This window comes from Schistocerca serialis, chromosome 7 (assembly GCF_023864345.2).
Source record: "Schistocerca serialis cubense isolate TAMUIC-IGC-003099 chromosome 7, iqSchSeri2.2, whole genome shotgun sequence".
Taxonomy (NCBI): Eukaryota; Metazoa; Arthropoda; class Insecta; order Orthoptera; family Acrididae; genus Schistocerca; species Schistocerca serialis.
This window is the reverse complement of record NC_064644.1, coordinates 92,181,820-92,203,755: the sequence shown is the minus strand read 5'-3', so window position 1 is coordinate 92,203,755 and position 21,936 is coordinate 92,181,820. Positions and strand designations below refer to the sequence as shown.

The following is a 21,936-nucleotide window of genomic DNA, read 5'->3' as shown; positions in this document are numbered from 1 at the left end:
TCACAGGGCATACAAGCAGGAGGTGTCTCTTCGCTTTCGTGATGCTGTGCGGAGCAAATGACCGGATATGTGGGCAGCGAAATCTTGGTGGCTTCATCAGGATAACGCACCCGCTAATTCTACGCATCAGACCTTCATCGCGAAACATGACATTTCTGTGGTTAGTCAGGCTCCCGACTGCCCCGACATGCCTCCGTGTGACTTCTGGCTATTTCCCAAGCTGAAAATGTCCGTGAAAAGGACACGGTTTGAGTGAAAAGAAAACATCACGCGGAATGCAATCAATGGCCCGAGTGATCACCACCGAGCGAGGTGGCGCAGTGGTTAGCACACTGGACTCGCATTCGGGAGGGCGACGGTTCAATCCCACGTCCGGCCATCCTGATTTAGGTTTTCCGTGATTTCCCTAAATGGCTCCAGGCAAATGCCGCGATGGTTCCTTTGAAAGGGCACGGCCGATTTCCTTCCCCATCCTTCCCTAATCCGATGAGACCGATGACCTCGCTGTTTGGTCTCTTCCCCCAAACAATCCAATCCAATCCAAAGACGCATTCTAATAGTGTTTCCAACAATGGGCGGAGAGGTAGCAAGTGTGTGTGTGTGTGTGTGTGTGTGTGTGTGTGTGTGTGTGTGTGTGTGTGTTGTGTGTGTGTGTGTTTTACCAAGGAGATCGCTTTGAAGAGGAGGAGGGTTCTGTTCAATAAAAATATTTCTGCCAACCAAAGGTTCGATACTTCGATACTTTTTGAACGTATCTTCCATTCCACACATCAGTGTTGATGAAAAGGAAGACGTGATATCGTCCCTAATACGAATTTCAAACAATCACAGCAAGTGCTGGCGGAAGTTCATGTGAAAACACGGATGGCGTGGTGAACGCCTTGTCATTTTAGTATTTTAAGGCGCAGATTAGCCGGGTGCAACCCTAGCTATGTGTACGACCCGACCCTTTGGTGAAAGAATGAAATACCAAAAGAAATCTTCGGAAAAGGCCGCTAGTTCGTCGTAAGCAAATGTTTTACACTCTAGCACAGAAAGCCGGTGGCATGAGCAAAAGACTGTCAGCCCAAGCGATAGAGGCCGATGTTTTCGCATGTCTCGAACGGCTCGAGCAGCTTATGTCACAGGTAGGGAAATGTCGGACACGGCTCGAAGTATTGATAGTCTCGTATATAAAGACGTATACACTGAAGCACCAAGGAAACTGGTTTAGGCATCCGTATTCAAATAAAAAGATAGTACACAGGCAGAATGCGGCACTATGGTCGGTAACGCCTATATAAGACAACTGTCTGATGTAATTGTCAGATCGGTTACTGCTGCTACAATGACCGGTATCAAGATTTAAGTAAGTTTGAACGTGGTGTTATAGGGATGGGACACAGAATCTCCTAGGTAGCGATGAAGAGGGGATTTTGTCCGTGCGATCCTTTCACGAGTGTACCGTGAATATCAGGAATCCGGTAAAACATCAAATCTCCGACATTGCTGCGGCCTGTAAAAGATCGCCGGCCGCGGTGGTCTCGCGGTTCTAGGCGCTCAGTCCGGAACCGCGCGACTGCTACGGTCGCAGGTTCGAATCCTGCCTCGGGCATGGATGTGTGTGATGTCCTTACGTTAGTTAGGTTGAAGCAGTTCTAAGTTCTAGGGGACTGATGACCTAAGTCCCATAGAGCCATTTGAACCATTTTTTTGTAAAAGATCCTCCAAGAACTGGACCAAAGATGACTGAAGAGAATCGTTCAGCGTGACAGAAGAGCAACCTTTCCGTAAATGGCTGCAGGTTTCAGTGCTGGGCCATCAACAAGTGTCCGCGTGCGAACCGTTCAACGAAACATCATCGATATGGGCTTTCGGAATCGAAGGCCCTCTTATGTAGCCTTGATGACTGCACGACACAAAGCTTTAGCCTCGCCTGGGCCCGTCAACACCGATATTGGAGTGTTGATGAGTGGAAACATGTTACCTGGTCGGACGAGTCTCGTTTCAAATTGTATCGAGCGAATGAACGTGTACGGTTATGGAGACAACCTCATGAATCCACGGGCCCTGCATATCAGCAGAGGACTGTTCAAGTTGGTGGAGGGTCTGTAATGGTGTGGGGCGTGTGCAGTTGGAGTGATATGGGACCCCTGATACATCTAGATGTGGCTCTGACAGGTAACACATACGTAAGCATCCTGTCTGATCGCCTGCATCCATTCATGTCCATTGTGCATTTCGACGGACTTGGGCAATTGCAGCAGGACAATGCGATAGCTCACACGTCCAGAATTGCTCCAGGAACACTCTTCTGAGTTTGAACACTTCCACTGGCCACTCAATTACCCAGACATGGCCGGCCCGGGTGGCCGAGCGGTTCTAGGCGCTACAGACTGGAACCGCGCGACCGCTACGGTCGCTGGTTCGAATCCTGCCTCGGGCATGGATGTGTGTCCTGTCCTTAGGTTAGTTAGGTTTAAGTAGTTCTAAGTGTAGGGGACTGATGACCTCATATGTTAAGTCCCATAATGCTCAGAGCCATTTGAACCCCAGACATGAAAATTACTGAGCAGGTCTGGGATGCCTTGCAACGTGCTGTTTAGAAGAGATGTCCAACCCCCCCCCCCCTTCACCCCGTACTCTTACAGATTTATGGACAGCCCTGCAGGATTCGTGGTGTCATTTCCCTCCAGCACTACTTCAGACATTATTCTAGGCCATGCCACGTCGTGTTTCGGCACTTCTGTGTGCTTGCGTGGACCTTACACCATATTAGACAGGTTTACCAGTTTCTTTGGCTCTTCAGTGTAGCTCCACGGCGGGTCGCACCTTCGCAATTTATTTTTGAGATTGCGACTGTAACCGAGTCCAAATCTATATCTCACTTCAATTTCTCTTGAATTTTCTTCTTTATTTCATCCAAATATTCTACGTGTAGGCCCTATGTTACAGATGCCCTACCTTCTACGGCAAATAAACAATGTTTTAGAAGTGCTCTTAAATTTACAGGTACGACATTTAGGGAACAGACTACTTCCAGTTGGTGGATGTGACAAGTCAAAACTGTTTCTCTCATGTTCACTTATAAACAGGGGCCTCTTCAGCTCTAAGATAGACATCGCTGACAGGAAATCAGAATGGAACTATTCCAAGATTTATTGAGGTCTGCATCTAGATACGGAATTAAATAAACAGAACATTCAAACAAGAAACAATAAAATGTTTTTTTGAAATAGTTTGTCAGAAAGTAAGAAATAAAATACGTTACAGAACCGTTTACAGCACCTCTGAATGATGCTTGAAATCATGCAAAACAAAATGAGGAGCCGATTGATAATTTAAAGTTAAATGCTTCACTTAGGAAATTAGAGTTTTAAAGACTACCATAGGATATTTTTCTGGTGGAATTTGACTCCGTGGTCTCTCTAGGCCACAAAAGTATAAGTATCTCAGCTGCTGTATATTATTTAGAGCTTCATTAAAAGACGCGTCTAATGTTCCTCTAATCTGCTTTTATCCCTACTTTTAGACAAATCATTTCACAAAACATTTGACCGTTTTCTTACAATTATATTTTATTTTCAAGTATTGTTAATGAAACATGAAATACTTGGATAATGCATCTAAATTTCCATTGCTATTCTACTATTATGTATTAAGAGTATATTGCTTAAGAGAAAGCAGGAAGTTTCAATTTATGCAATGATTTGATAATTTTTGACACTTCACATTGATAGCTAGCAGGAGCTGTTTGTGAAACATTTCACTTCTCATTCAAATCACAAGTAACGTTTTGCGTAATTACCCAGATTACTCTGTAGCAATTAAATCTTCCTTTGCAAAACTAGACCTAACACAGGCGCACTTGATACCCCCACTTGTCCATATCCCTCTCTTCATTTGGTCATGAAAATTCGAAAAAACAATTCACCGCCTAATTTCTAGGTAGTCTTGTTTTTGCTCCACTCAAACACTTGAATAATTAACTTTCGCCCGAAAATTAACAAAGCTCAAAGTAAACGTTGCACCCCCTGATTTATCTAGTGTTTAAGGCTTGGGTGGTCAACAGCATAAATTAATCTACCTCTGGTCGCAATACCCACAGAGACGAGTGAGTAAGAGGTGTGTACCACAGCTCGCGCACCCGAAATCTGTAGTACAGTATGTAGCCACCGGCTAAAAAAAAAAAAAAACAAACACACACACACACACACACACACACACACACACACACACACACACACACACACTCCTTACGAATGCGTAAGGAAAGCAACATAATATCTCCATGACACAACTCTTCTGTCTCAGATCGGAATGTCATTCGTTTGCTTATCAGGAAACTTAGCTGATAACACTGCAGGCAAAATTCTTTTGGATATCCTACCACACTGATCATTAAAGAAGCCACCTTCAAAACTAATTGGTCTAAGCTAGTTGTCTGATGAACAAAATGCAGTGGTACTTCTGCAACTTATATCTCAGTTACTAATGGCGTTTTACAAAATCTGCCGAAGCTCCAAGTATCCAAAAAACATTAAATTTTCTCTCGTCTCGAATCAAAAGCTCAGACAAAATTACTGTTATTAATTAAAAGTCAACGAAGATAACAGCTGCAGTCACATACCGGTGACACAGGGCATATGACTTCAACAACCTAACAGGTCTGAGAGGCAGACGTTTTAGCAACATCCGGCCGTGCGACGCACTTCACATGTTATCACCACGCCGCACTACATGTTACTCGATTCTCGTCACACAGCGGCCTGCCCACTATATCAACAGGACGCAGGCGTGATGTTTGCGTACTCAGATATGCACTAAAGATAAAGGGGGCAGGATGCATAGTTAATGCGTTTTTGAAGTTTCATTTGGCGCTTGATGATACGATTTGATTCCTGAAAAGTTCCTGGCATTTCGGTCAGTAAAAATTTGAAACAAAAGTAAACTCATTTGTATTTCATTGAGGTCGGTCACTGATGAATTTTCGTCATATTCGTTAACGTCTAGTAATAAAGGATAACGACACAAAGGAATTATACACATTGGATGTTAGTGGGTATTGATTTAAAGCAATGGAGAAAGTTGAAAATTGGTGCCAGAGTGGGTTATGAGCCCGGGTCTCGTGCTTACGAGGCAGATGCTCTGACCACTACGCCATCCGGACACAGTTATCACCACAGCTGCACGGACTATCCTAGAACGCCTCCCGTCAGATCGATATTTTCAACACGCTACTAATGTAATGATCCTTACCCATTATCCCAATTACCCGCAGCATTTCACCGGTTCCTGTAAGACTTCGAATCTGATGTGCAGCTGCACTGAAGGGATTAATGGCCGTCCTCGCCTTAATTAGAGATATGTCGTGTGTGTTCCTTCTGACATGTCCGCAAGAATAGTCACCACATATAAATAATGGATAAATCTAACGTCTGTTTACTTGTTTCTTAACATTTAGTTTTTGATCGTCCTTGCCATTTATTATACAAACAAGCTGGTCGGGTTCGACACGTGTCATGATACAGAATTGAAATTTATAGGTGACACAAAAAATTTATTATATTCCAGAGAATTGTTGGTTTTCCACTGAATCCAGTCTTCCTTGAAAGTGAAAAAATGCAGCTCCACCGAAAGAAACAGCGTAATTTTCCAAAAGCGATATGACAATCAAACAAACGTAAGTTATACAGCAGCTGCTAAACCCACGATCAGTCACGTAATGCTAGGGAAATCACTTCTAGAAGCGTATGAGAATTCTTTAGCGAATAAAAGCTCTGTGCTACAGATTCATGGGGGAAGGGGGGCAAGTGTTCTTGCCACCCCATTGGCGAATCGAAGAGGAAGCTGCTGTAAAACGTCATTTTATCTAACAGAATCACCTGTCACACAATTCAACTCAAGAATGTGGATCTCAATAAACAATTAGCTCCGAAAACAATGTCCACAGAACTTTGAATCAAAAATGACTGTAAATGGGAGTCAACAAAAAGGGACCACATTATTTATCTGTTCTAGGCAATACGGTGAGAATTTAAAGACATTAGGCTGTCCAGTGAACTTAAAGATTCACTTTTTAACTACTATCTTCAAGCAGAGAGAGAGAGAGAGAGAGAGAGAGAGAGAGAGAGAGAGAGAGAGAGAGAGAGAAACGAAATGTAAGCCGATAGTTACGTAATTCATAGTATGAAGGCTTTCACGACCGGATGAAATATCTTCTGGTAAACCTTGCGGGATGTAAGGTCGTGGTCCATGAAACTCTTCAGCTCCTAACGTTTCGTCCAGTGCTTCGCTGGACATCTTCAGAGGGGTGTTTCTCCTCCGGTGAGTCTTGCCGACTGACGGGTCGGACGTCTGAGAGCGACTTATGTATCGTAGAAAGTGGGCGTGACCAGAGTTACACGTGATATGCAGAGATAACCTTTGTCAGAGATAAAACTTAACTATCGATCGTAACCTTGTCACGGATAAAACTGTCTAGCAATTCTGTAGTGCTACTGTCCAAATATCACTAAGTTTCATGGTCTCATGAAACTTAGTGATATTTGGACAGTAGCACTACAGAATTGCTAGACAGTTTTATCCGTGACAAGGTTACGATCGATAGTTAAGTTTTATCTCTGACAAAGGTTATCTCTGCATATCACGTGTAACTCTGGTCACGCCCACTTTCTACGATACATAAGTCGCTCTCAGACGTCCGACCCGTCAGTCGGCAAGACTCACCGGAGGAGAAACACCCCTCTGAAGATGTCCAGCGAAGCACTGGACGAAACGTTAGGAGCTGAAGAGTTTCATGGACCACGACCTTACATCCCGCAAGGTTTACCAGAAGATAGTTACGTAATTACTATGAAATAAAGAAGAGTTTTCATATTTGTACTTCAATAAAACATTTGTTCACATATTGAAAAATTAAATTACTTTCCATACCGGTTTCATAAGTTTTGCTGTTTTATAATTTATAAAAAAGTCACATTGCGAAAAACTGATGTTACGCATGGATTCAGTGCTCAAAGAACCATAAGATTAGCTATTCCTATCGCTGCATCACAGTACCTGCCGTCATGACTGTACCAGAGGCATCGTTTTGTATTTTAACACTTTGACTTACCACTACGACATTCATTCTTTCTTCTTAAGGTTTGCTTATCACTTCGTGTTCATTGTCTAGGCACATGGCCCGCTTATCTTGAACTGGATGGACGCTTATTTAGCAGCATACTAGTTCTATGGATGTCCTCAATCTATAATTGGTAAAAATTTCCTTAGATATTTTATTATGTCCGTACATGATAGAACCATTCCTTACCTATTATTTTTCATTTATTCTTTTTGTAGATAACTAGACGATGCCCTACAAAAGCTAAACGTGTCATTAAAGCAATATTTTCGAAACCAAGACTGTTTTGTTAAAAAAAAATAATTTTCCTACGGTTGTTATGCCAGTTGCCCACATGGAGTGGGAGATGTTCTACACACTGCGCAACAGAATTCAAGAACCACTTTTTCAAAAATCCGTAATAGCCTCCGACTGCGACGCATAACTGTGAAATTTGGTTCACAAAAACCTTCCTGTGTAACGATGCAAACGCACGGTGCCCTGCGACGCCCCCCCCCCCCCCCCTCCCTGGGGCTCTATGGCGCTTCAAACAGCAAAATGTCGGCACATGCGAAAAAACGCCACAGCTCAGTTCATGTGATGTGTAAAGTGCGTTAACGATGTGACAATGGCACCAAATTTCATCACACTTCTGCCCAACGCCACCGTATGCGTTTCACGCGATGGGAAGATCGCCCCAGACCCTCTTACTGAAACTTCGTCCTTTCTTTGACGCCTCTGTGAAGGAGGTCAGAACCGCGACACCCAGCACTGAGTCACACCACTTGTTAATGAGTCGCCGAGGAAAAAATTCCAGACTCGCCAACGCTCAGACCCGGCATGAAAAGGCTTGAGGGGATGGGATAAATGGCGTCTATGAAACCACCCCTTTCTCTGGTACATTGATTCCCACACATATCATACCCCTTTGAACCGCAGCGCCACCGCCATTTTTACTCCCGTGTACAGGTTGGAAGCGTTATGGACTCATCAAAATCATTCCATGAAATTTATAGTTTATCAACATTTATTTCGCGTGGACTGATCGAGGGGAGGGGGGAAGTGGGGGAAGGGGAGAGGGAGCGAAATTGACAGATTTGTGAATGCGAGGCTATTTGGAAAGTGAGGAACGATCAGTCGCCAAATGGAAACCACTGTGAAAATCTGACGGGGCTTTTCACAGACGTTTTGGGTAGTGTCTCTAGTATGACTGTCGATCGCATCAAGACGCTCTTTTCAGTTGTGAGCTCACTGTGTGCGAGTAAAGGTGCATAGAACAACAATATCTCCCCCCAAGCAGGAGAGCCCGCTGAGAGGCTTCGCCTTAATGAATGCAGCCCGCCTGACACAACTGCCACACACTTCTTTCTTTATGGCAATTCTCAGCCGCATTCTGCAGGGGCAGTGAAGATGCTCTCGCAGCCTTTTCGAAGGGAAGTGTTCGATCACCCACAACACAGCCCTAATTGGCTCGTTCTGAGCATCACCTCTGTTCACATGAAACTGTGGATACGAAGACAATACTTGGGTGCAGGCTACTCGCTATAGACCAGCGTAGAAAACTATCGGAAAGCACAGGCGGCTGCCTTCTATGACGATGGTGTTGGAAATTTGGTATAACGCTCCGACAAATGTTTAAGTCGGAGCGGCGACTATGTAGAGAAGTACCTGGAAGGTGTAGCTAAAAGTGCAAAGAAAACAGTTTTGATTTTCACTGCGGTTTCCATTTCGCGACCGATCGTTCCTCACTTTCCGAACAACCGTCGTAAAACAGCAAAGGGACGCGCTGACAGGCGCCAACAGGCAGACAATTGGAATTTCAGGGCTGTCTGGGGTTGCCCACCTGCAGGCACCTCGGAGTACTTTACAGGTTCTCTCTGTACAAGACCATTTTTAAGGGGGTAGGACGTCAAACGGGCCGACTTGGAGCAGGAGAGGCACCACAGGACATTTCAATTTCCAGTGTGTATACCTTTACAAATAAATTCATAAAACTTTGTTAGCACGACCAGGAAGGATTCAGAATTCACACTAATAGCTGTGGAAGTTCTAAAACATAACGAAGTTATTTTTTTACCTGTGAAATTTCATCATTTTTTTCACTTACTAATAGCAGCATTTGTTATAGGTACACTTTTCTTCATAAGTAAGAGAGATTCTTCAATGAATTTTGCACAGATTCAGAAGGATGTAGGTTGCAGTAGGTACTGGGAGATGAAGAAGCTTGCACAGGATAGAGTAGCATGGAGAGCTGCATCAAACCAGTCTCAGGACTGAGGACCACAACAACAACAACAAACCATACTTAAAGGTGTATGAAACTCTAGAATTTTCCAAATCTATTAAAAAGTGTGGCAAAAATTGAGGTAATTAACTATAAAATTTGTGTTTTTTCTAAACATGAAGTTTAAAATATAACAGCTCATTCGTTTTTTTCATAAATTAAATAAATTCTAGAGTTTCATACACCTGTGAGTATGGTATGTATGCTATGCAAAATTCATCGAAGAATCTCTCTAAGTTACAAAGAAAAGTGTACCTATAGCAACAAATGCAGCCATTAGTAAGTGAAAAAAATCATGACATTTCGCACGTAAAAAAAATTATTTTGTTATTTTTTCGAACTTCCACTGCAATGGGTGTGAATCCTGAATCCTTTGTGGTGATGCTGACAAAGTTTTATGAATTTATTTGTAAAAGTATAGACACTGGAAATTAAAATGTCGTGAGATGCCTCTCCTGCTCGAAGTCGGCTCGTTTGACGTCCTACCTCCCTTAAGACTCTCAACAAAAGTGGGTGAGTGCCAGCGAGGGTTTTGCCGAACTGAGAGGTATTAGAAGGACCCTTTGTTATTTTATTCGAGCATGTGTCAATACCGCACGCGCCCCCTGCCCCCTCCCGCCACAGGAGGACGCGAAATAAGAGCGGCTTAACCCCACTGGTTGCAACATGTGAGCTGGACGCGACAGTGAAAATTGCGACCGCGCTGTGCACCAAAGGGGTGCTATCACGCTCAGTGAGAATCGAGCTCCCAAATATCCTTATAGAACGGTTGAAACGTTAGAGGGTGTCAGCAGTGTCAAGGTTGTCCAGAACGTCTTCCTGCTGCTCATCACACTGACAACTGTAGTTTTCGACAGAAAAATGTGTGGGAGTCAACGGCCAGGGAAAGGAGTGGTTTTATTGACGCCGTTTACGCCACTCCCTCAGGCCTTTTCGTGCCAGTTCTGAGCAGTGGCGTGTGTGTGTGTGTGTGTGTGTGTGTGTGTGTGTGTGTGTGTGTGTGTGTGTGTGTGTGTGTGTGTGTGGAACGTTTTGCTCGACCACCGATAAGAATACTGCGCGATTTTAGTGCTGCACGTCGCGGTTCTGGCCTTCATCGCAGAGGCGTCAAAGAAGGGGTGAAATATGGGTAAAAGGGCCTGTGACGATCTTCTCTTCGTCTAAGTCCACGGTGGCGTTGGGTAGAACTGTGGTGAAATTTGGTGCCAATGTGACGTCATTAACACAGCTTAAACGTCACATTAACTTCCGATCTGTGGCCTTTTCTTCGTAAGTGTCGACATACTGCTGTTTTGAAGCTTCGTCGAGCCCAAGGATGATATCGCATGGGGTCATGCTTTTGCATAATTACAGAGGAAGGTTATAATCACCTTTGAGCCAGTCACAATTATGTGTCGCTATGGGACGCTATAACAGGGCTTCGAAAAAGTGATCCTTTAATTCTGTTGGGCAGTGTAATTTGTCTTAGCCTTCCATATTGATTGTGTCAGCAGTAAACGAGTTTAGATATCGCGTTCCCTCTTGAACAGCCCAGAGTCGCTGAGAATGGTAAGCATTTGGTGTGGTGTCGTGGTGTGTTCCAGGGTCGTGAGGTGGACGTGGGCCGCCTCGGTCTGGTGATGGTGCTGGCCGGGATGGTGGGCAGCGTCTGCTGCGGCGTCGTGCTCGACAAGACGCACAAGTACAAGTGAGTACCCTACACCACATGACGCACAAGTAAGTACCCTACACCACATGACGCACAAGTAAGTACCCTACAACACATGACGCACAAGTATGACTGAATACACGACATCACTAGATGTATGAGTACAAGTGAGTTCTTGGCACTATGTAATGTTGTTGCATTAATTTGTTCTGAAAACGGTGCTGATATTCAAGACCATAAAAGTGGGTTAAAAGCTGTGAGCTATCTGAGGAAGTTAACCTTGCATTACTGAGCAACTGTTTCACCAGGTATCCAGTCTAGCTTACCAAATTCCCAACCAGATTAACATTAATTATAATCTTTTAGTAGTCATCTTACGATAACATATAGACAATTTAAATAAAAAGAAATAAATAAGTTTATATTTGGACATTTATTTTAACATTGATCATTGTTCCGTTAAAATTTCAGCATATTAAACTTGATTCATAACTAAACTGGTGCCTTATTTAGGATTGTGAAAATGTGTGTTTGTAATCTTACGGAATACATCAAATATGGAACCAAGATTGGGAGACTGCATAGAACACTGCATTCATAAAATAACACACGAAGAACGTTGAAACATATGCAAGAGGAAATTAACCACAACCAACCGATTCAATTTTCACCCAAAGAAGTTATGTTCGTAGCCCAATCCTGTCCGTCATGAACTTACCATACACTGGTATCCTAAATTCATACTAACTCTCTGTGAAATCTTCCCGAAAAGAATAGCGGAGGGCTACTTTGATGATTACACTACATGCTTCACATGGTCAACTTGGTTTACACAAAGAGTGTAACTCCACAATAATTTTGATAATTAATATAAATTACATCGAAACACAAATTACAAAAGAAAAACTTTGAACTGGTTACTATCGTCTTACTATTAACCTGATGGGTCAAACAATTGTTATAAGCACGTGGTACTGGTCTCACAAAGTACACCCCACATGGGTTGAACATAAAGAAAAGTTGCTATATTGAAAAATATTGTCAAGACGAGACGTTATAATCTCACGCACATTCGCATTTAAGATTGATGATCTTAGTTAGAGTTACTGATCAACACGTGTTTCCACTTTACTCACAAAGTAGTGACAAAGCAACTACTGGAAGATATTCTGAACTTCACACTCGAAATACACTGCGTTGTAATTTAAGATAACATTAGATATTTTAGAGCTAAACCTGAAATAAAGGTGATTAAATTTTCAGTTAGGCTGAACTTAAGAAATCCATTGTCCTACGGACTTAGCAGACACGCGCTTAGCCGGAGATCTTACCACTTCAGACGCTCGCCGCGGACAGACTGACCTGGGCTCCTACCGAGGGTGCTTCCGTATACAAAACGGAAGTGACCAGAGAGGCAGCTTCCTATACCAACATGACAAGGGACGGATAGGACCATACTAAGGATAGAAACCTCTTTGTTTTTAGAAAGCGTAGCTACCTGTTCTGACGTTGGTCCTACTGTTCTCTAGCAGACAGGCTTGTCTGCTACCATCCAGCATGCAACTAGAAATACATTTGCTCATTCATCCTCTCACACAGAATGGAAGGGGGATGACAGTATCTTATCATATACATTATATAAAAGAAAGCAGATGTAGGTTCTGTATGAGACTGTGTGACATGAATTACATATAAACTGTGTTTTAAAGTGTAGTGGTGTGACAGATCGTTCTTGATTATGTGTAAAAGTAACACGTTCCACTGCTCAGTCTCCTCCCAGATAGTCAGAAACACCACAGTAAATTTAGAAGCGGAATGTTTGCCGTAAATGACAACAGTTTTAAAAAATTAACATGAAAGGAATCCAAGAGAGACCTTTCAACTATAAGACACATGAGTACAAGTGAGTAATCGATACTTCAAGTCATACATGTACAAGTGAGTACCAGCACCACTGGACACAATAGTGCAAAAGAGTAGCTAACATATCAAAAGGCGTGAGTACATGTGAGTACTTCACACCACAGTACAAGTGAGTAGCCGACACCATAAGATGCACAAGTAAGTATCTGATATCAAAAAAGATGCACAAGTGAGTACCCAACATTCGAAGTCACACGCATACTACTGAGTATCTGACACCACTTGATGCACGAGTACATGTGAGTAGCCAACATAGCAAAAGCAGAGTGCAAGTGCAAGTTAGCTAACAACACAGTACAAGTGCGTAGCTGACACCTCAGGATGTACAAGTATTCAACATGAGTACTCAACACCATAAAACGCATGAGTGCAAGTGAGTACCTAATACTACAGTACAAGTGAATGGTCAACACCACAAGACGCACAAGTACATGTAAGTATCCGGCACCACAAATCCACAAGTACAAGTGAGTATCCGAGAGCAGTGAGTAGAAGTGAGTAGTCCATATGACAAGACTCTCTAGTATAAGTATACTGAAATACACTAGAGTAAAAGTGAGTACCAAACATGACTAGTATGAATGAGTACTTGACCCGCAACATTTAGATTATATACGCTACATGGTCCACTCTTCTGCAGCGATGAAATCGTTAGAAAAAATAACACACTAAAATCGAGAGATATGAAATGTTCCATCCATAGATCCCAACTGAACTGGTACTCATGAATGCGGATAAGTCGAAAAATCTGAAGCATATATTTCTTTATTAGGTCTTTAGAAACATGTAAATGTACATGCAGTGAGATACATAAGATAATAATTAGGCTAATGTAGCCACAAGTCATCAAATAGTAATTTAATTTACACTACGTTTTTCCATTGATCACAATACAGCAGTGAAGATGTTCAGAAGTCATATTTTATGTATTTTTCGCGTTATTTGACTTTATTAACGACATATGCGTCAACAGGTTCTGTTCAGTGGGATAGACGGAGTTTAGTATCCATGTAATCTTTAGGCTCCTCTTACAGTGAACTTAACAGTTTCTAAACTGATTTATGGTTGCTAGGGAGTTACTTTAAATGTATGTTCATGAATAACAGACCTTTCTATACCAAAGTAAGTGACTATCTTTGTTAAGATTTTTCATATCTGGTACTGATTCCATCAACTGAGCTGTTGGTCTGAAAAAGAAACACTTCTCTATGACAAATTTCATTATGGAATAAATATATTGGGAAGCAGTAGTTGGTATCCCCAGTTCTCTGAACAGGACTCTGCAGGAAATTCTTGAGTTTACCTCACAAATATTTCGCGTTAGAAGCTTTTGGACTGTAAACCTTAGTTTGGATTGATGTTTTACCCTAAAAATGATTCCCATATGATATTATGTAAAGAAAGTAAGTGAACTACGGTAGCTTTTTTATTTGCCGATGTGGAGCCATGTCCCTAACGATTAATATTGGTTGCCTATTCACATTGGTCCTTGTTGTGCTCAGTTATGGTGGTTGCGGCCGGATACGTAACGATGTTGTCACATGCTGTCTGTATAAATCAATTTCTTAGCCACCAGACTCATCGCTGCGTCCCCTCTCACATCACATATCTCATCAGCACTATTCTACAGCACCAACACAAAACCTGACACTCCAGGTATCGAAGCTGTATCTACACTGAAGTGACAAACGTCGTGGGATAGCGATATGCACATATATAGATGGCAGTAGTATCGGGTCCACAGCGTATAAAAGGGCAGTGAACTGGCAGAGCTGTCGTTTGTATTCAGGTGATTCAAGTGAAGAGGTTTCCGGCGTGACCCTGCCAGCACTACGGAAATTAACAGACTTCGAAAGCGGAATGGTCGTTGGAGTTAGACGAGTCGGATATTCCATTCCGGAAATCGTTAGGGAAATTCAATATTCCGAGATCCACAGAGTCAAGGATGTGCCGAATATAAAATTTCGGGTGTTAGCTCTCAGCAACCCAGTACTGCAATGCTTCGTTAGGAGATGAACTAAATTTTTACAACTTATCGTGGATTGTGCCCCTGCAGATAATAGAGGGATGGTTAGTGCTTCATAAATATTCCGTATGGTTTTTATATTTACTGTCTACATCGCGCAGGAAATTCACATACATTTGTGAAATCATTCCAGATATCCATTATATCTCAAGTTCAACATGTATCTCTACCGTCCAAACAGACCAAACTCAGTACACAGAGGTGTAAATAACATGCCTAGAATCTCATTACTTAACATCCTGTTGAGAGAAATAAATTGTCGAATTTGTGTGCCTTGTTTATTTATTGGCAACATATATGCTGACAGGTAGGGCGCAATTTCAGGTACGTAGTGAGTAGAAATGAGTGTCGCTTAAGACTCCAAAGTAGGTGCCCCTTGCACGCTGTAATATCAGTTAGAACTTAATGAGTACTTGCTTAGTCCATTCGTAGTTGTTGTCATCAGTTGTGCCATGTCTGAGTAAAGAATGTCAAGTTTGTTCAAGAGATGTCTACATGTTTCCAACACATTATTTTACGAATTACAAAACACACCTACTTTGGTTGTCATCCACTGCACCGACACAGCACAGTGGTACATCCACAACGTTCTACGCCCCATTTTGTTGCCCTTCCTGGTGGTCTATCCTGGGCTTACATTTCAGCAAGAGAATGCCCACCGCCCCACGGGGAGAGTTTCTGCCGTCTGTCTTCGTGCTTGCCGAACCCTACTTTCACCAACTAGGTCGACGGATGTCTCCCTACTGAGATCGTTTGAAGCATTGTAGGCAGGGCTTTTGACGATATAACACGCTAATTGGACACAATGTGTCCCTTATGAAGACATCCAACAACTCTGTCAATCATTGCCAAGCCTACTAACTGCTTGCATAAGGGGCAGAGTTAGACCAACGCGTTCTTGACATTCTCAACGTGTGAAGCTCTTTATCTTGAATAAATTACCGAATTCTTCTGAAACTGTAATCATTTTTTTGTCTGTTCGTGTACATCACATCTACCGTGCGTGATTTTTTTATCGACTTGTGCCGCATGTCATGGTGTTGTTTTACACAAAGGAAGTATGAGTGAAACGCACGTTAAGAAAAATGGAATCATTTGTTCTGATCAATCCGTCATTTTTCCGATAAACTTCAAGTTTTGAAATGATGCGAGAGAGTTGTGACTGTTTTTCCACAGTGTACCAAACAATTCATTTTGGCCTGCCCCACTACTGGGTAACATCAGATGTAACAAGTTCATGTTGGCAGAAACAGCAGAAAGTATTTTCTTTCGTATTTTCTTTCGTATTCTAGTAACACTCTGCGGGCGTTATGTGGTGTTGGGCATGAAATGAAATGACTCGCTATTTAACCAGCACGTTCAAATTGTTGCAGATCGACATCCTGTTCAGGTATAAGTCGGTGACTGTCACACGTTGCGCGTAACGCGATTCTAGTGTCAACTTGGTCTGTAGGAATGTTTGGCTTCCAGGTTTCTTTAAAGTAGTTGCCTTGTGGGTGTTCCATCCACATCGTCAATCTCGAATACTGATTTTGTATGTAATGCGACCCTCCGTACGATCGTTTGTAAGATTGCAACTTACGATTTGGTGTCGGCGAGCCTACTTAATTTTGGTCGTCAGTTCTATACTTTCTGGCTTCCTTGCATTTATTAAGGCTGTATGATGGTGATCTTTTGATAATGAGGCTTTAGCCTTTAAACTCGTAAAATTTCTTAGAACAGTTTCTGATCCCTTCCATATTGCACCAGGAGTCAGACAAACTGTCAGTTTGTCACCACTATTATTCAATCGTATGCTGGAAAAAGTTGAGAGACAATGGAAAATAGGCATAGGAAAACAGAAACTCAACAACCACATGATGCTGGGTGACCGAAAGAAGCACTAAATTGTTTGGCTTTCGCAGATCATATCGAAATAATAGAATCTTGGACAGTGTAAAGAAATGACTAGAACTTCTCAGACAGACAGCTGAGAAGGCAGGTCTTTAAATATCCTTTGAAAAGACAAAGCACATGACAAACAAAAGCAGCTCATTAAGAATTTTGAAAACTAAGTATAACGACGACGACGACACCACCACCACCACCACCAACAACAACAACAACAAAGCAGACAACTTTAAATACATGTAAAGAGCATACTTGAGATTGAGAAATCGAAACAACAGCAAAATGTTTTTTTCTAAAGATCTTAAATTAAGGCATTATAATACAGTTGTAGAACCAGAAGTCCTCTGTAGGTGAGAAACACCAGTTTTATCTCGACAATAATGGCTTTAGGAGATTTAGAAAGGACAGAAACGGGAATCTTGCGAAAAATATAAGGTCCAGTCACGAAAAAAGACAATTCGGTTTTCCGAATAATGAAATATACTCATTTGTGCTAAAACAAAAAATTAAATCAGAAAGAGGCGTGTTACACTCGAATCTAGAGAGAATGAAGAGAGACAGATTAACAAAAAAGATCCACATAGAAAAGCAGACAAACAAAATGGAAGGGGAGTAGGACAAAAGAAGGACTTAACAGTGAAGTAGGTTGAATAGGAGGCATAACAGAGACATGATCAGAATAGAAGTCAATAAATTAAGTAGTTTACAGGAATATAAAACAAACAGAAAAACTACTCGAGTCACAAGTTCATATGAGAGAGAAATAGCTCATTCTGAGAAAATTAAAGAATTTTAGTGAAAGATGAGACAAAAGAGAAATTAATATTTATCTTGACATGGTCTTTAGCTGGCCTGAAAAGAAATTTTTAAAGAAGTCAGCTGGAGCTGTGGAAGGCTTATTTCCTGAAATATCACCATCAGCTACGGAACCATAACAGCGTTTTCTGCAGAACTGAGGGGGATCGTGAACTTTCCGTTTCCTTTTGAGTCAGGCACGTTTTCAGTGCTACGAGAATTCTTCCTATACATACAGCACAATTCCGGTTTGTGGGGAAATTTTTGGGGGTCCTTTCTGGCAATATCTCTACTTTCCTTCTCCGTTTGTCACTGTTCCCACTTATGTTTCATTAGTCTCTTACAGACTGCAACAAAAGATGCCAATAAACTTCGAGTTGTTGTAAACGGTGTCAGGAGGGGGGGGGGGGGGGGGGGGGCGGCATTTATAACACAACGCAATACCTGAAAATATCGTGCAACCGCGCCCCTAACATCAAAGTCAAAGGGGCCACTGCCTGCCACTAAACGAAACCATCTGCAACAATCGTGAATTTGAATGTTGATACGGAGTCGCTGTGATAAGGCATTGATGCATCTGACGCCATCAATGCTGTCAGGGTGGTCCACTAGCGAAGAAACTCTCATTTTGCCTCAATGTAGTGACCTAGCGCCAGTTGTTGGTCCCGATGGTCTTTGGCGTCGTTGGATGACTTTTTGTACATCGTTTCGTAGCCTGAATTTTTTTCGTCGAGATGTCCTCTACAAAACGTCCAAGTTAGTCGATAGGAACACACATCACACATCACATACATGTACTTACAAGTAATCTTCGGGCTCTTGGTCGTCAGTTCCCAAGCAACCTCCAGACCATGTTAGCAACCGACGATAATGTAACCTGCGCTATGTGACAAAATGTATCCGGACACCTGGTTGAAAACGACTTAAAAGTTCGTGGTGCCCTCTATCGGTAATGCTGGAATTTAATATGGTGTTGGCCCACCCTTAGCCTTGATGACAGGTGCCACTCTCGCAGGCATATGTTCCATCAGGTGCTGGAAGGTTTCTTGGGGAATGGCAGTCCGTTCTTCACTGAGGGCTGCACTGAGGAGAGATATCGATGTTGGTCGTTGAGGCCTGGCACGAAGTCGGCGTTCCAAAACAAAACATCCCAAAGGTGTTCTGTAGGATTCAGATCATAACGTTGTACAGGCCAGTCCATTATGGTGATGTTATTGTCGTGTAACCACTCCACCAGAGAACGTGCATTATGAACAGGTGCTCGATCGTGTTGAAGGTGCAGTCGCCATCCCAGAATTGCTCTTCGACAGTGGGAAGCAAGAAGGTGCTTAAAATGTCAATGTAGGCCCGTGCTGTGATAGTGCCACGCAAAACGACAAGGGGTGCAAGCCCCCTCTATGAGAAAAACACACGCACACGCACACGCACACACACACACACACACACACACACACGCAAGCGCGCGCGCGCGCGCTCGAACCGAATTGACACACATATGACCACTGTCTTTGGAAGTTGAAGCAAGACGGGCTGTTTGTGTATGTTGTTTATTTTCGACGTAGGACTTGTTGGCCGAAAGCTCCGACAGTCTTTTTTGTTGTGCCTGTCTGCGATTCAGCTTCTCCGCTATAGGATGAGCAGGACCTGTCCTTTTCATAATATTGATACAATCCAACCCGGATTTTCCATTGTTTGTAATAGACAGATCTGATTCTTCTAAACCGCTCTCATATTCTTTCAAGACGGTACTTACAGATCTGCAGAAATATTCAGTTCTCTTCCACAGCTTTTGAAACAATACGTACAAGATACATAAAGAACATTTTATTGTTAATTTAGACACATATTAATATGGACTGAACTGGGAATAGACAAAATCTGTACGAACGGCGATTTATCATTTCCTGTCAGTAAGATTTTAGTAGCATATTACCAGTGTGTATATTGTTTTGCGTTTTCGTCTTGTTTACTCGTTTTAGTATACGCTGACTGTGAAACTTGTTTTATGTCGAATCAGACCTTCGTTAAGCCTGTGTAACTTCGTCCCAGACTACGACTTAAACTAATGTCTACCGTTAATTGTCGAAATAAATGGTAATATAATATTTCCTGTGTTGAGATGGCTCTATGGACAAGTTCAGAAAGACAATACATTTAAAAAGAATTTTGTCGGTATCACTTTATTACATTCTGTATACTGAGCAGCTTTTCTGAATACTGTTGTAGAACTACCATGCGGTAACATTGTGATATTGATACTGGCTTTTTTTTTTTTTTGATGATAATCACCTATGTCTAAATTTAAGGTGCTAGCTTCCTGTCTGCATTCTTCCAAACAGTAACGTACAATGATATCTGTCGCCTGCTACTTGACAGTACGTGTGCTACAACCTGTGTGTCGTCTGTCCGTTCCAGAGAGGTGACGCTGGCCATCTACTTCATGTCTCTGGTGGGCCTCGTCATCTACACCTTCACCCTCAACTGCGGCTACATCGAAGTCGTCTACTTCACCATCATCTTCCTCGGGTGAGTCACAACACCGATACCGCTGTCTCGTCGCCTCGTCAGATTTTTGTGCAGCAAAGATCGCATAGCGCTGCTGACAATTTATCCTTATGCCTTTATATGTAGTTTGCCATTACGTTCATACTGCATGCTCGTAACAGTACTTTCATCACGAGCTCGAGGAATGACTGTACACCGGTCTCTTCACATTCACCAAGCTAGATGACTGATGGCCATTACGAAGGACTCGCATTAGAGAGAAAAAGTGTCCGAACCTCCGTCCAGGATACAGATTTAGGCTTCAGTGACTTCACTAAATCGCTTAATAGTCCAAGCATTTTGGAGAATGACTGCAAAAAATTATTCCTCGAAAACAAAAAAAATTGAGCGAAATTGGTCGTCAGTTCCCAAGCAACCTCCAGACCATGTTAGCAACCGGCGATAATGTAACCTGCACTATTTGACAAAATATATCCGGACACCTGGTTGAAAGTGACTTAAAAGTTGAAACACGATCCAAGATGACCAAATTGCTGAAAAATGTCCGCAAAGTTTCAAACAATAGTTTTTCGTAAATGAGTAAAAAACTTAGCTCGGATCGGAAAATGTTGAAGACAAAGCTGTCGGGCTTAAAAAGACCTATCGATTGCTTTTTTATAAGTATCGATTCGTTTCTAACGCTCCCAGATGATCGAAAAACCGTTATAACTGAGTTCTCTATAACTCGTTAACATCCACGTTCCCATACTTGCATTTATAGTACGTATACTCCGCGGTAAGACGAAGTTCTTGTTTGAAATATTTCCAAAATGTGAATTATTTTTTGACATACCGATTTTTCGGAAAGAAGGTGCTCTCGATAATTGGCTATTTCTTCTCAGCAGAATGCCTTTCAGTAACGGTTTTAGGCTTTTTTTCCTTCAAAACGTGTTTTGCTACCACTCTATTAAATACTTGTTACGATATTATTAATTGTAAGGATCCAAAAATGGCTTCCAACAACTTGACCCTCATTTCACTTGCTTTTTGAGCTAAGTATCCCAATTTTTATCTTATGAAAATAACTTTCAAAGAAAGAAACCGCTGACATTTTGCCACGAACTTAAAAAAAAAAAAGAAAAAAAGGATTTGTTCGAACTTCTGCAGTGCAGCTAACTTCGTTCTTTTAAGGCTGTAAAAAGTTAATTGTGTCTACTGGATTTTTTTTAAAAAAAAGGGTTATATCTGCTCCAGAACACCGTAGAAAAAATATTCTTTTTAAATTATAGAAAAAATGTTAGCAATTGCTTTCTTTAAAAGTTATTTTCATATAATAGAAATTGAGATAGTTAGTTAAAACGCAGGTTCGAATCCTGCCTCGGTCATGGAGGTGTGTGATGTCCTTAGGTTAGTTAGGTTTAAGTAGTTCTAAGTTCTAGGGGACTATGACCTCAGAAGTTAAGTCCCATAGTGCTCAGAGCCATTTAGTTAGTTAAAATAGACGCGCGACGAAATTTTGAGTTCCTCGAAATCATTTTTTGATCCGTACAGTTAATAAAATCGTAAGAATTATTTGATAGTATGGTAGACAACTCTTTGCGAAGAAAATACCATAAAACTGTTTCTGTAGGGCCATCCGCAGAGAAGATCTAGCCAGTTATCGAGGGAAAGTTTTCCGTCGAAAAGTCGATACATCTAAAAAATAATTAATTTTTTTTAATTTTTCAAATAAGAACATTTTTGGTTAGCCGCGAGCGATACAGTAAAGAGCATATATGGGAACATGAATTTTAAAGAGCTGT

General features: G+C 41.9%; 1 protein-coding gene across 1 annotated transcript in view; it reads left to right on the top strand.

Moving 5' to 3' along the window:
- The window catches only part of LOC126412164 (feline leukemia virus subgroup C receptor-related protein 2), a 755,677-nt gene that overhangs the window by 653,389 nt on the left and 80,352 nt on the right, over positions 1-21,936 (top strand). The window contains exons 5-6 of the mRNA XM_050081631.1: positions 10,952-11,055; positions 20,066-20,176. Coding sequence (XP_049937588.1) covers positions 10,952-11,055; positions 20,066-20,176 — 215 coding nt within the window. The remainder of the gene's footprint in view (positions 1-10,951; positions 11,056-20,065; positions 20,177-21,936) is intronic.